Source organism: Rhinopithecus bieti, unplaced genomic scaffold (genome assembly GCF_001698545.2).
Source record: "Rhinopithecus bieti isolate Rb0 unplaced genomic scaffold, ASM169854v2 scaffold_9209, whole genome shotgun sequence".
In the NCBI taxonomy this organism is placed as follows: domain Eukaryota; kingdom Metazoa; phylum Chordata; class Mammalia; order Primates; family Cercopithecidae; genus Rhinopithecus; species Rhinopithecus bieti.
This window is the reverse complement of record NW_016805989.1, coordinates 344,866-359,202: the sequence shown is the minus strand read 5'-3', so window position 1 is coordinate 359,202 and position 14,337 is coordinate 344,866. Positions and strand designations below refer to the sequence as shown.

The 14,337-nt window shown below is 48.5% G+C and overlaps 1 protein-coding gene across 3 annotated transcripts in view; it reads left to right on the top strand.

Moving 5' to 3' along the window:
* TMC7 (transmembrane channel like 7) overlaps positions 1–14,337 on the top strand; it is a 72,473-nt gene that overhangs the window by 4,060 nt on the left and 54,076 nt on the right. The window contains exons 1-2 of one of the 3 annotated variants that reach the window (XM_017874401.1): positions 11,298–11,601; positions 13,890–14,133. In XM_017874401.1, coding sequence (XP_017729890.1) covers positions 11,508–11,601; positions 13,890–14,133 — 338 coding nt within the window. In that variant the 5' untranslated portion in view covers positions 11,298–11,507. Of the gene's footprint in view, positions 1–11,297; positions 11,602–13,889; positions 14,134–14,337 lie in introns of those variants that run through there. The other 2 variants (XM_017874403.1, XM_017874402.1) reach the window with 2 other exon arrangements.

Sequence of the window (14,337 nt, the reverse complement as noted above, 5' to 3'; positions counted from 1 at the left end):
CCCCCCTCCCCCCCCCCCGTCCCTCCTTCCATTCTCTCTTTCTTTTTTTCTTTTTTTTTTTTTTTTTTTTTTTTTTTTTTTGTCTTATTCTGTTGCCCAGGCTTTAGTGCAGTGGTGCGATCTCAGCTCACTGCAACCTCCACCTCTCAGGTTTAATCCATTCTCCTGCCTCAGCCTTCCAAGTAGCTGGGACTACAGGTGTGCACCACCATATGGACCTGTGCACCACCATGCCTCTACTAAAATACAAAATACTAATTTTGTATTTTTAGTAGAGATGAGATTTTACCATGTTGGTCAGGCTGGTCTCAAACTCCTGACCTCAGGTGATCCACCCGCCTTGGCCTCCCAAAGTGCTGGGACTACAGGCGCACGCAACCACGTCTGGCTAATTTTCTTGATTTTAAGTAGAGACTGGGTCTGGTTATGTCGTCCAGGCTGGTCCCGAACTCCTGAGCTCAATCGATCCTCCTGCCTTGGTCTCCCAAAGTGCTGGGCCTATGGGCGTGAGCCACTATACCCCGCCCAATTTTTGTATATTTTGTAGAGATAGAGTCTTGCTATTTTGTCCAGGCTGGTCTCAAACTCCTGGGCTCAAGGGATCTTCCCGCCTTGGCCTCCCAGAGCACTTGATTACAGGCATGACTGCATGTGCCGTTGTGCCTATACTTTCTGGAGATACATTGTTAGGAATTTATGTAGTTGGCCGGGCATGGTGGCTCACACCTGTAATCCCAGCACTTTGGGAGGCCGAGGCGGGTGGATCACCTGAGGTCAGGAGTACGAGACCAGCCTGGTCAACATGGTGAAACCCCATCTCTACTAACAATACAAATATTAGCCGAGCGTGGTGGCACATGCCTGTAGTGCTAACTACTTGGGAAGCTGAGGCAGGAGAATGGCTTGAGCCTGGGAAGCAGAGGTTGTGGTGAGCCGAGATCATACCATTGTACTCCAGCATGGGCAACAGATCGAGACTCTGTCTCAAAAAAAAAAAAAAAAAAAAAGTAATTTATGTAGTTGAATAACTATTCTTTGGATGTCTTTCAGTCCAGTAGATGGTATTAAACTTGAAGACATATAACCATCTGACCTGTGATACTTGTTTTTCCTTCTTATCTTCTAAGCCCATTTGTCCAGGTCACTTACCACCTTTAAAGGCATCACCAGAGGGAGGCAGGTCTTGGACAGAGCTGAAGATTGCACAGGCCATTCGCAGGCTGGATTCTTTATCTGGTGACCCACCCGTCTGACTTGAGTTATTTTTTTCCCATGTCTGGACAAGACTGACCTCTGCCCAGCAACTCAGGCCTGGATTAAGTCCAGGGGCCCTCAGTGGCTTTTTCTTGTTTGTTTTTTCAGGAAGTGAAGAATTTAGAGGGATAAAAGGCGGAAATAACTTTTCAGCCTCTGACCTTTGTCACAATCTGGTTTCCTTTTACATTGTTTGGGTCTGGGTCTGCCTAGACCTTCTGATGTTCTGTCTCCACCCTTAGAGGAGGAGGAAGGGAAGAAAATGGGCCCTGAGGGATCATCACATACCAGGCCTTGGGGGTCTAGTGGCGAAGGAGGCAGGTAGTGTCTCTGCTTTCATGGAGCTTCTAGTCAAACAAGACGCACTAAACAGTAAAGAGGCAAATAGGATTATCGGAGGCAGCCCTAACTACTGGGACGGAAACAAACAAGATGGTAAGATAGAGAAGGAAGAGCAGCCTACTCAGATGGGGTGGTCCATAGGCCTCTTGTGGGAGGTGACTCTTTTTTACTTCATTTTTCTGAGATGGAATCTAGCTCTGTCGCCCAGGCTGAAGTATAGTGGTGTGATCTCGGCTCACTGCAACCTCTGCCTCTTGGGTTCAAGCAATTCTTGTGCCTTAGCTTCCCGAGTAGCTGGGATTACAGGTGCGTGCCACCATGCCCAGATAATTTTTGTATTTTTAGTAAAGACAGGGTTTCACCACATTGACCAGGCTGGTCTCGAACTCCTGACCTCAGGTGATCGGCCTCTCAAAGTGCTGGGATTACGGGTGTGAGCCACCACGCCCGGCCTTTTTATTTTTTGAGACAGGATCTCACTTTGTCACCCAGACTGGAGTGCAGTGGCGTGATCTTGGCTCACTGCAACCTCTGACTCCTGGATTCAAGCAATTCTCCTGCCTTATCCCCCCAAGTAGCTGGGATTACAGGCACCTGCCACCATACTCAGCTAATTTTTGTATTTTTAGTAGAGACAGGGTTTCGCAATGTTGGCCAGGCTGGTCTCCAACTCCTGACCTCAGGTGATCCACCCACCTCTGGCCTCCAAAGTGCTGGAATTATAGGTGTGAGCCACCGCACCCAGCCTCAGGCACTGTTTGGAGCCAAGGATCTGCAGACAACTCCTGTGCTAAATCCAGCCTTTTTTTTTTTTCTTTCTTTCTTTCTTTTTTTTTTCGAGACGGAGTCTCGCTCTGTCGCCCAGGCTGGAGTGCAGTGGTGCGATCTCGGCTCGCTGCAACCTCTGCCTCCTGGGTTCACGCCATTCTCCTGCCTCAGCCTCCCAAGTACCTGGCACTACAGGCGCCGGCCACCACGCCTGGCTAATTTTTTGTATTTTTAGTAGAGTTGGGGTTTCGCCCTATTAGCCAGGATGGTCTCGATCTCCTGACCTCATGATCCACCCACCTTGGCCTCCCAAAGTGCTGGGATTACAGGCGTGAGCCACTGGGCCTGGCCTTTTTTTTTTTTTTGGATGGATTCTCACTCTGTTGCCCAGGTTGGAGTACAGTGGTGCCGTCTCACCTCACCGTCCTCACCTCCCTGGTTCAAGCAGTTCTCTGCCTCAGCCTCCCGAGTAGCTGGGATTACAGGCACCTGCCACCATGCCTGGCTAATTGTTTTGTATTTTTGGTAGAGATGGGGTTTCACCATCTTGGCCAGGCTGGTCTTGAACTCCTGTCCTCGTGATCCACCAGCCTTGGCCTCCCAAAGTGCTGGAATTACAGGTGTGAGCCACTGAGCCTGGCCAACCTTTTTTTTTTTTTTTTTTTTTTTGTAAATAAACCTTTAGTAGAACACAGCCATGCCCATTCATTTATGGATTATCTGTGGCTGCTTTCCTGCTACAAGGACAAAGCTGAGTAATTGCAAATAGCAAATTCTTACCTCTTTACGGAAAATGTTTGCTGACCTCTGTTCTAAGCATGTTACATGTGATTGCCATCTAATCCTCAGGACAGCTATAGGAGGTAGGAACCTCTGTCCCCATTTTATTGGTGGGAAAACTGAGGCATGGAATAATCAAGAAACTTGCCAGGTTATACAGGTGGCAAGTGAGGCTGGGGTCCAAATTCAGGCAGGGTGGGTTGGGAAACCGTGCTGTTAACTGACAGGCCTTGCCACCTTCTCGGACAGACAGAATCGCAGTAACTGCCCCACAGACACTCGACCAGATGCTCCATGGGCATGAAAAGCAGGGGCTTGAGTTCCAGGCCCAGCAGCAGCTCTAATGATGGAGTTAGTCACTGCTCCTGAAGGCTGTTTGCTCATCTGTTTGTAGAGCCTAAGACCAGCCAGTCACCAGCCCCACCCAGGTGCCAGTTGGCGTGACTCATGCAGTTTCTCCTGACGCTACTGTTACAAAGTCTAGCAGATCCGGGAGGTTACCAGGGCCTCTGGCTCCTCCCCTCGCAGACGAAGCACTGGGCTGCTGTGAATGAGGCCCCTCTAGGCTGTATTTATTTATTTATTTTGAGACAGTGTCTTGCTCTGTCACCAAGGCTGGCGTGCATTGCTTCGATCACAGCTCACTGCAGCCTCGACCTTCCGGGCTCAAGCGATCCTCCCACCTCAGCCAAAAAATATTTTATTTTTTTGTAGAGACAGGGTCTCACTATGGTGCCCAGGTTGGTCTTGAACTCCTGGGTTCAAGCCATCCTCCCACCTTATCCTCTCAAAGTGTTGGGATTATAGGCGTGAGTCACTGCACCCAGCCAGTCATATTTCAATTGCTTAATAGTCCCATGTGGGCCGGGCGCGGTGGCTCAAGCCTGTAATCCCAGCACTTTGGGAGGCCGAGGCGGGCGGATCACGAGGTCAGGAGATCGAGACCATCCTGGCTAACACGGTGAAACCCCGTCTCTACTAAAAATACAAAAACTAGCCAGGCGAGGTGGCGGGCGCCTGTAGTCCCAGCTACTCGGGAGGCTGAGGCAGGAGAATGGCGTAAACCCGGGAGGCGGAGCTTGCAGTGAGCTGAGATCTGGCCATTGCACTCCAGTCCGGGCGACAGAGCGAGACTCCGCCTCAAAAAAAAAAAAAATAGTCCCATGTGGCCAGCGGCCACTGTATTGGACAGTGCAGATATAGAACATGCCCTTCGTTGCAGAAGCCCAGCAAATGGTGAGCCACCATGTCCGGCCCCTGACTTGTTTTTCTCCACGCACTTATCAACATCTGAAGTACATTGTTTTTACTTGTTTAATGTCTGTCTCCTCCAAATAGAATGCAAGTTTCATAAACGCAGGGAAATGGTGTGTGGTGTTCAAGGCTATGTTGTAGTCCTAGAACAGTGCTTGAGTGGTGACAGTTGCTCAGTAAATGTTTCTGAGTGACTGAGTGGTGGGTGAATAAGTGAATGGATAGATGGTTGGGTGGTCTTTCCAGGAGCAGGGCAGTGATGAGTCCCTGGCTTTGGAGGGCTTCTTGCACTCGATTGACATGTCATAGCAGGCCGGGCGCGGTGGCTCAAGCCTGTAATCCCAGCACTTTGGGGGCCGAGACGGGCGGATCACAAGGTCAGGAGATCAAGACCATCCTGGCTAACACGGTGAAACCCCGTCTCTACTAAAAAATACAAAAAACTAGCTGGGCGAGGTGGCGGGCGCCTGTAGTCCCAGCTACTCGGGAGGCTGTGGCAGGAGAATGGCGTGAACCCGGGAGGCAGAGCTTGCAGTGAGCTGAGATCCGGCCGCTGCACTCCAGCCTGGGCGACAGAGCGAGACTCCATCTCAAAAAAAAAAACAAAAAAACAAAAAAACAAAACAAAGACATGTCATAGCAGCTTCAACTAGAGTCCGGGGACTTTTTTTTTCTTTTTTGAGATGGAGTCTCACCCTGGCATTCAGGCTGGAGTGCAGGGTGCAATCTTGGCTCACTGCAAGCTCCGTCTCCCGAGTTCACGCCATTCTCCTGCCTCAGCCTCCTGAGTAGCTGGGACTGCAGGTGCCCACCACCACGCCCAGCTATTTTTTTTGTATTTTTAGTAGAGATGGGGTTTCTCCGTGTTAGCCAGGATGGTCTTGATCTCCTGACCTTGTGATCTGCCCACCTCAGCCTCCCAAAGTGTTGGGATTACAGGCCTGAGCCACCACGCCCTGTTGAGTCCGGGGACTTTATTAGTTCTTGGATTAAGGCCCTTTAGTAGCTGTAAGCACAGATTATCTGGACACTCTACCTTCACCTGACATCCAAAATAAAAACAATTCAGCCAGGCGCGGTGGCTCACACCTGTAATCCCAGCACTTCAGGAGGCTGAGGCAAGTGGATCATTTGAAGCCAAGAGTTGGAGAGCAGCCTGGCCAGCATGGTGAAATCTCCTCTTCACTAAAAATATAAAAAGTTAGCCAGGTGTGGTGGTGCACGCCTGTAATCCTAGCTACTTGGGCGGCTGAGGCAGGAGAATAGCTTGAACCCGGGAGGCAGAGGTTGCAGTGAGCTGAGATTGCGCCACTGCACTCCAGCCTGGGTGACAGTGTAAGACCCTGTCTCAAAAGCAAAAACAAAAATAAAAACAATTCAAGTGAAAAGAAGTCCATAATGTTCTGAGATTGATATCTACGTTGACTTATCGGTGATATCAGATTGTGTGTGCGTGCATGACATTTTAGCATGTCACGAGAAAGAAAAGCAAAGCACATTTCCAATAGGGCTGGTTTGTGTAAAGTACCTGAAATAGGAAGAATGTAATATACGGTCAACATCTCAGTCAATATTTTTTGCCAGCTTTTTTTACCCTTTAAATTATTTTTGTTCCAGGTGCGGTGGCTCACCCCTGTAATTTCAATACTTTGGGAGGTGGAAGCAGGTGCATTGCTTGGGTCCAGGAGTTTGAGACCAGTCTGGGTAATATGGTAAAACCCCATCTCTACAAAAAAATACAAAAAATTGACCAGGTGTGGTGGCGCACACCTGTAGTCCCAGCTACTTGGGAAGCTGAGGCCGGAGGATTGCTTGAGCCTGGGAGGCAGAGTGAGTGGAAATGGCACCACTGCACTCTAGCACGGGTGACAGAGTGAGACCCTGTCTCAAAAACAAAACAACAAAATGTTTTGTATTGTGAAAAAAATACATCATTTATATAGAAAAGAATAATATTCAAGACTTAAATTCCTAAAATCTTTTTCTCATTTTTTTGACATCCTTGCTTTCCTGGTATTTAAAGTACTTTGGTTGGCTTGGTGGGTGATCTAATGTATCTTGTATCCTCAGCACCAAATTCATTCATTCCTGAATTATTCATTCATTCAACTTAGAAGATATTTATTAAGCATCTGTCGTGTACCAGGCTCTGTGCTAGACCCTGGTAATTCAGCAGTGACAGAAAGAGACAAGGTCCCTGCCTTCATAGAGGTTATAGAGTCAGAGACAACACACAAGTAAACAATTAAAAAGGACAGACTAGGCCAGTTGTGGTGGTTCACACCTATAATCCCAGCACTTTGGGAGGCTGAGGCGGGGAGGATCACTTGAGTCTAAAAGTTCGAGACTAGCCCGGACCACATAACAAAACCTCATCTCTACTAAAATATATGTATATTAACTGGGTGTAGTAGTGCACACCTGTGGTCCCAGCTACTCAGGAGGCTGAGGTGAAGAGTATTGCTTGAACCTGGGAGATCAAGGCTGCAGTGAGTTATGTTGGCACCACCGCACTCCAGCCTGGGCAACAGAGCAAAACCCTGTCTTAAACAAACAACAGAAAAAAGGATAGAGTAGTAACGGGGGTGAGTGAGTGCGGTGGAGTGGGCACTTAGGAGCTATGTGGTGTTCGAAGGAGTGAGCAAAAGCTCATCAAGGCAGAGAGCAAGCTTTCATCTTCTCCAGAGTCCCAGCCTCCAGTCTGGAGTCTGGTACAGAGAGAGGCTCCATACAAGTTGTCAAACAAAACTAATTCCCATAGCAGCTGGTGAGAGGCCTGGACCCAGTGACCTACAAGGTCCCTTTTTACCCAGAGTTTCCGTGATACTTTGCATAGGAAACAAACCTCTGCTGCGAACTCAGCACCAAATACGGTTGGGCAAGGTTCTTGGCTAGGACGCGGGGGAAGGTGGTGGTGGTTTTAGTGCCCTTTAGATCATACTTGGCTGGTGCCCACATCCTGGGAGGGTTCATGCCTATTGGTAGGATGTGGTATCTTGTGGGAAATGTTGCCAAGAAAGTTAGAACCTCAGGATGCTCTCCAGATGTGCCTGCCTCTGCACTGCTCATTCATTCATTCATTCTTCAGACGGAGGGCCTTCTTTTTTTAATTTTTTTTATTTTTTGAGATGGAGTTTTGCTCTTGTTGTCCAGGCTGGAGTGTGATGGAGTGATCTCGGCTCACTGCAACCCCCGCCTCCTGGGTTCAAGCGATTTTCCTGCCTCAGTCTCCCAAGTAGTGGGATTACAGGCGCATGCATCACCACGCCCAGCTAATTTTGTATTTTTTCAGTAGAGACGGGGTTTCACCATGTTGGTCAGGCTGGTCTTGAACTCCTGACCTCAGGTGATCCACCTGCCTTGGCCTCCCAAAATACTGGGATTACAGGCATGAACCACAGTGCTCAGCCCAGATGGAGGGCCTTCTATGAGCAAGACACTGCTTTTAAGCCTCAGAAAGACTTTGTCCTTAAACCTGGAAGAATAGTATATGGCAGAAAAATTGGTTATGCTTGGCCCTGCTGCCTCATGTCTCCTGGAATTACCCAGTCATCCTCCCACCTAATCTCCTAATTGCTGAAATCTGGCTCCAGTGACCAAGAAGTTCTAGGCATTCTTAGAGGCACCCTGATATCTGAAATATGCTACCCACTCCTGTGCAGATGGTCAACAGCAGCCCACACTGACCACAGGACTACAGTGGCCATTGCAACAGCAAGGCTCTTGGCTGGACCAATTCAGTAGAACATCTGACAATAACTGTAATGAGACATCTTCTTTAAGGATGAGAAGAACATCAAGGCTCTAAGTGGTGAAATGACCTGCGGTACAACCAGGAGTCTGTCTTGACACTCAAGCCTTGGGCAAGTCACTAAGCCTGGGCCTCAGTTTCCCTGTTGGAAAACCAGAGCAGGCCAAGGGTGGTGGCTTATTCCTATAATCCCAGCCCTTTGGGAGGCCCAAGGCAGGAGGATCACTTCAGCCCAGGAGTTTGATACCAACCTAGGCAACAAAGCAAGACCCTGTTTCTGCTAAAAACTGAAAAAATAAAAAATTAGCCAGGTGTGATGGTGTGCATCTGTAATCCTGGCTATCTGGGAGGCTGAGGTGGGAGGATCGCTGGAGCCCAGGAGTTTAAGGTACACTCCAGCCTGGGCAATAGAACAAGATCCTATCTCTAAAAAAAAAAAAAAAAAAAAAATGCCAGGGCAGTGAAACCCTCTGCGCTTACCTCTGCAGGTTGGCGTGAGAAATGAGGTGATGTCATGCTGGGAAAAGTATATGTTCCTATATGGAAACGAGGGGGTGGATCCTAGTTATAAAAATAATGATGCCTGTGTTTGAAGACATGGTCGTGACATTTTTTGTTTGAAGTTGAGGAACTTCCCTGGAGTGTCCAAAGAGGAAAAATCAGAACAGTTCTTCCTGGGAGGGGTAGGTGGTGTATGAAAACAGGATAATTACCTAGTTGATTTGTGTGGAATTTTATTTTTATTTTTATTTTATTTATTTATTTGTGTATTTTTTTGGGATGGAGTCTTGCTCTGTTGCCCAGATTGGAGTGCAGTGGCATGATCTTGGCTCACTGCAACCTCCACCTCCTGGATTCAAGCAAGTCACCTGCCTCAGCCTCCTGAGTAGCTGGGATGACAGGAACCTGCCATGACGCCCAGCAAATTTTTGTATTTTTAGTAGAGACGAGGTTTCACCATGTTGGCTAGGCTGGTCTTGAACTCATGACCTCAAGTGATCTACCTGCCTCAACCTCCCAAAGTGCTAGGATTACAGGCATGAGCCACCATGCCCAGCTTATATGGCATTTTAACATTTACAAAGCACTTGTAAATATGCGGCCCCCTGAATTTTTTCATGGTGAAGACTACAGCTTTGGGGTCTGATAAGCCTGTGATGCGTTCCTACTTCCAACACTTACTGTGTAAGCAAGCAACACTTACTAATTGTCTGAGCCTCAGGTATTCATCTGTAACATGGAGATAATTATTTTGTTTGACTTTCGGTTTTTTTTTTTCCTTGGAATTGGAGTCTTGTTATGTTGACCAGGCTGGTCTTGAATTCCTGGGCTCAAGCAATCCTTCTGCTTTAGCCTCCCAAAGTAGCTGAGACCACGCCGGCACAATGGGGATAATTCTCTCCAAAGAGCAGTTTGGAGTATTAAGTGTGACAATGCATGTTAAATACTTTTTTTTTTTTATGTATTTCTTTTTTTCTGAGACAGATTCTCGCTCTGTCGCCCAGGCTGGAGTGCAGTGGCGCAATCTCGGCTCACTGCAAGCTCTGCCTCCCGAGTTCATGCCATTCTCCTGCCTCAGCCTCCCAAGTAGCTGGGACTACAGGCACCCACCACTATGCCCGGCTAATTTTTTGTATTTTTAGTAGCTACAGACTTTCACCGTATTACCCAGGATGGTCTTGATCTCCTGACCTCGTGATCCACCCGCCTCGGCCGCCCAAAGTGCTGGGATTACAGGCGTGAGCCACCACACCCGGCCCGCATGTTAAATACTTTAAATAGCCTGCTACAAGGTAGGCAAGTACTCAAGAAATCTTAGCCAGTGTTATTCATGCTGTTTGCAACTCCTTCCTCACCATCGTGCTGATGAGGCCCATGGTATTAGATCCTCCATTCCTGAGATGAGAAAAATGTGATTCTGAGGCAGCTGTGGTCTCTCCTGGGGTGGCTTGGCTGGTGGGTGAGAGGCCAGTGTTTTAAACCAACCCAGGCTGCAGCTTGGGGCCCCTGACCCCACGGCAGTTGAATATTCAGTGGGTTCATGCTGTTCTATATTCAAAGACCTTTGTTCATGGTTAATAATAGCTCTTTGTTTCTGCTAGCGGGAGGGTAGCCTCCATGCAGGGCTTAGACCCTTTTCCTTTTCAGGGTCCACACCCGCCCTGCCCTCATATTGGCTCTGGGGAGCAACTGCCACTAATGGAAGTGTATCATATCCTCAGGGTGTGCTAGGCAGGGAGGTAGAAGGGTGAGTGAGGCTCGCAGACTTGCGCATGGAGATTGGCAGGGCCCCAGCCACGTGTCTGTGTGTCATCTGCAGTGGGACAGCTGCTCCATTGTGTCTGAACTTGCCCATCCGAGAAAGGCAAAGATTACAGTGTCAGAGCCAGGCCATGACCGGTCCCCACCTGGCCCTGCCCCTGCCCATCCTCATCCGGTTGGTGCGTTTATGGAGCTCTGTGTTTGCCAAGCACTGCCTGGGACCGTCTACCCATGTGATCCTCTTTAATGTTCATAAACAGGCTGTGTAGCAAGTCCTGACCTCAGCCTTGCAGCCTCCAGGGTGACCTTTTTGTTTTTTGAGATGGAGTTTCACTCTTGTTGCCCAGGCTGGAGTGCAATGGCATGATCTCAGCTCACTGCAACCTCCGCCTCCTGGGTTCAAGCGATCCTGAATAGCTGGGATTACAGGCATGCGCCACTGTGCCCAGCTAATTTTGTATTTTTAGTAGAGACGAGGTTTCTCCATGTTGGTCAGGCTCGTCTCGGACTCCCGGCCTCAGGTGATCCCCTCACCTTGGTCTCCCAAAGTGCTGGAATTACAGGCGTGAGCCACCATGCCCGGCCCAGGGTGACCTTTTTTTTCTTTTGAGACGGAGTCTCGGTTTGTCGCCTAGGCTGGAGTGCAGTGGCATGATCTCGGCTCACTACAAGCTCTGCCTCCCGGGTTCACACCATTCTCCTGCCTCAGCCTCTCGAGTAACTGGGACTACAGGTGCCCGCCACCACGCCCGGCTAATTTTTTGTATTTTTAGTAGAGACGGGGTTTCACTATGTTAGCCAGAATGGTCTCAATCTCCTGATCTTGTGATCCGACTGCCTCGGCCTCCCAAAGTGCTGTGATTACAGGTGTGAGTCACCGCACCCGGCCCAGGGTGACCTTTAAAACACAGTCGAAGCGTGACATCCCAAGGTCCTGCCACGGCCTACAAAGCCCGACTTGGTCCGACCCCAGCCACCCTTCTGACTTCAGCGTTTCCGTTCTCCCTGTCCTAAATACCTATTGTTGCTCAACACACTGCTCCAAACGTGCTGGCCTAAGCCATGTTATTATTTCTGCTGATTCTGTGCATCAGGGATGACTCGGGGCATGGGGGAGCCCTCTTGCACTGCTGCCTGGGATGTCTGCTGGGGCTGGAGTGCCCAAGATGGCCTCATCACGGCGATGTCTGGTGAGGATGCCCCAGGGTTTTTTGTTGTTGTTGTTTTCTTTTGTTTTGCGTTTTTGAGATGAAATCTTGCTCTGTCGCTCAGGCTGGAGTACAGTCGTCCAATCTCGGTTCACTGCAATCTCTGCCTCCCAGGTTCAAGCTATTCTCCTACCTCAGCCTCGTGAGTAGCTGGGATTACAGGCACATGCTAGCATGCCCAGCTAATTTTTTTTTTTTTCTATTTTTAGTAGAGATGGGATTTCACCATATTGGCCAGGCTGGTCTTGAACTCCCCATCTCAGGTGATCCACCTGCCTTGGCCTCCCAAAGTGCTGGGATTACAGGTGTAATCCAGGTGTGAGCCACCGTGCCTGGCTGTCCCAGGGGGTTGAAGACACGAGCCTGGGGCCTTGGTTCTTGCAATCACTCAGGTTGTTGGTTCTTTTTGTAGGCTTAGGGGCTCTTCCTCTCCACCTCATTGTCCTAGGTAGTTGGACTTCCTTCCAGGCAGCCCTGGCCCAAGAGCACAGAAGTGCTACTGCAAGGCCCTCTTATGACTTTGGGCTGGAAATGGCAGAGCATTACTTCCATTGAGTCCTTTGGTTAAAGCAAGCACAGGTCCAGTGCAAATCCAAGGAGGGAACCACGCAGAGGGCCAGTGTGACTCATTGGAGGCCACCAACAAAACCGCCTACCAGGTTCTTGCTCATTCACTCTTCCTCCAACCTGTCACACACACTGCTGCCGCTGGGCCTTTCCACGTATGGGTTCCCTCTGCCTGGGGTGCTTTTCCCCAAATATCCAGGGGTCTCACCCCTTCCCTTCATTCAGCTAAATGTCACCTTTAAAGAGAGACCATACCTGACCCCACCTTATCAAAAACAGTTCACCCCCCCTCATATCGCCTCTGTCCCCTGACACCACTCTGTTCTTTTTTTTTTTTTCATTGCACTTGTCACTTCCTGGCATAATATTTACTACCTGTTTATTATTTGATCTCCCTCTCCCCCATCTCAGAATATAACTGCCACGTGAGTAGGGCACTTGCCTTGTTCACTGCAGTTCCCTTAACTCCAGATATGACACATGGTAGATAGAGTTGTTGAATGAATATTTGAGATGAGGAAACAGAGCTTAGAAAGCTTAAGTAACTTTCCCAAAGACACAGAGCTAATAAGTGACAGAGTGGGGATCCAAACTCAAACATTTAGCTTCGATCAGGAAGCCATAGAAGCTTTGCTGCATAGGGGTAATTGCTTAGGTAATTATGGCTGCCTGCCCCCTCTTCTCCCTGAGTCCTGTCTGTCTCCACTCAGAATGATCTTCCTGCAACTGAAATCTGATGAGGGGTAAAACCTATCTTGAAGGTAGCTTCCCTCCCCTTCAGCAGAAAGCCCACCTGCCTTAGCCTGCTGACCAGGACACAGCAAAGCTTGACTTCTAGCACTGGCCTGATATAGAAATGATAAGGGTTTTGGAGTCAACCCTGGATTTGTCTGCAGTGTGCCTAATCACCAGCTCTCTAAATGCAAGTAAATTAGGAATGTCATTCATTCTAAGTGTCTGTGGTTAACAGGGCGGTCAAGCTGGCTGAAAGCTGGTCTGGAGTGGCCTCAGCTAGGGCGGTCATCCCACATAGTCTCATCTTCCGGCAGGCTAGCTCAGGTTTGTTCTGGCTGGGCTCCAGAGAGAAGCAGAAGTCTGCAAGACCTCTTAAGGCTGGCCTTAGAACTGGCCCAGCATCACTTCTGCTGTGTTCTGTTGGTCCAAGCAGATCAGGAGGCCAGTCCGGATCCCATGAATATATGTGAAGCTCTTAACACCATGCCTGACACACAGGAAATGCTATTATTGTTGTTGATGTTGTTGCTGTGTATTTGCATGGTATACTTTATGCTTTTTAGAGTTTTATTGAATACATAACTATACCCTACATTGTGGGAGGAAGTTGGAACAATTATTACTAGCCCCATTTGACAAATATTTAAAATATTTAAAACTTTGGGCAAGTTTAGATAACTTGCCCAAGGCCATGCTTTTAGCTAGTGGCTGCAGCCAAACACTGGAAATCAGATGTTGTGCAATTTAAAGGATGTCTGCAAACGCATCTGCAGAAAGTGAGCTCATCTGCAGATGATTTAATTGTCCTGAGCACCACTGTGGTAAATATAATAAGGTCAAAATGCTGTCCTCACAGACCCAGGCTAGTAACTATCTGCAAGGGTCAGTGATGATGCCCAAGATCCAAGTTTCCTGCTTGGCTTCCGAACTCACTGGAGTGAATGATGGTTTTCTTTTCTTTTACAAAGAGAACCTCTCTCTAGACACCAGTTGCTTCTCCTCTCCACCTGTGAACTTCCTCCAAGAATTGCCAAGCTACCGGTCCATTGCACGCAGGAGAACGACTGTCCATTCCCGGGACAAGCAAAGCGGCACTTTGCTAAAGTCAACCGACTCTTACAGCTCCCAGCTGGAGGACAGAATCGCTGAAAACCTCAGCAGCCAATCCCTTCGAAATTATGCACTGAACATCTCTGAGAAGCGGAGACTAAGGTTGGTTCACTAGCCACCTGGAACCTGCATTGTGTATATTATGGCCTAGAGGTATGTTTTGTGCATGAAATGCTTTTCCTGAAGAGCTCATATAATTAAAATTTTACTCCTTAGGGTAGGTTAAGCCTCTTTGACAAAGATACCCAAACTTTTCTTCTCCACTCCTACTGCTTCACTTGACTAGCCTTAAAAAAAAAAAAAAAA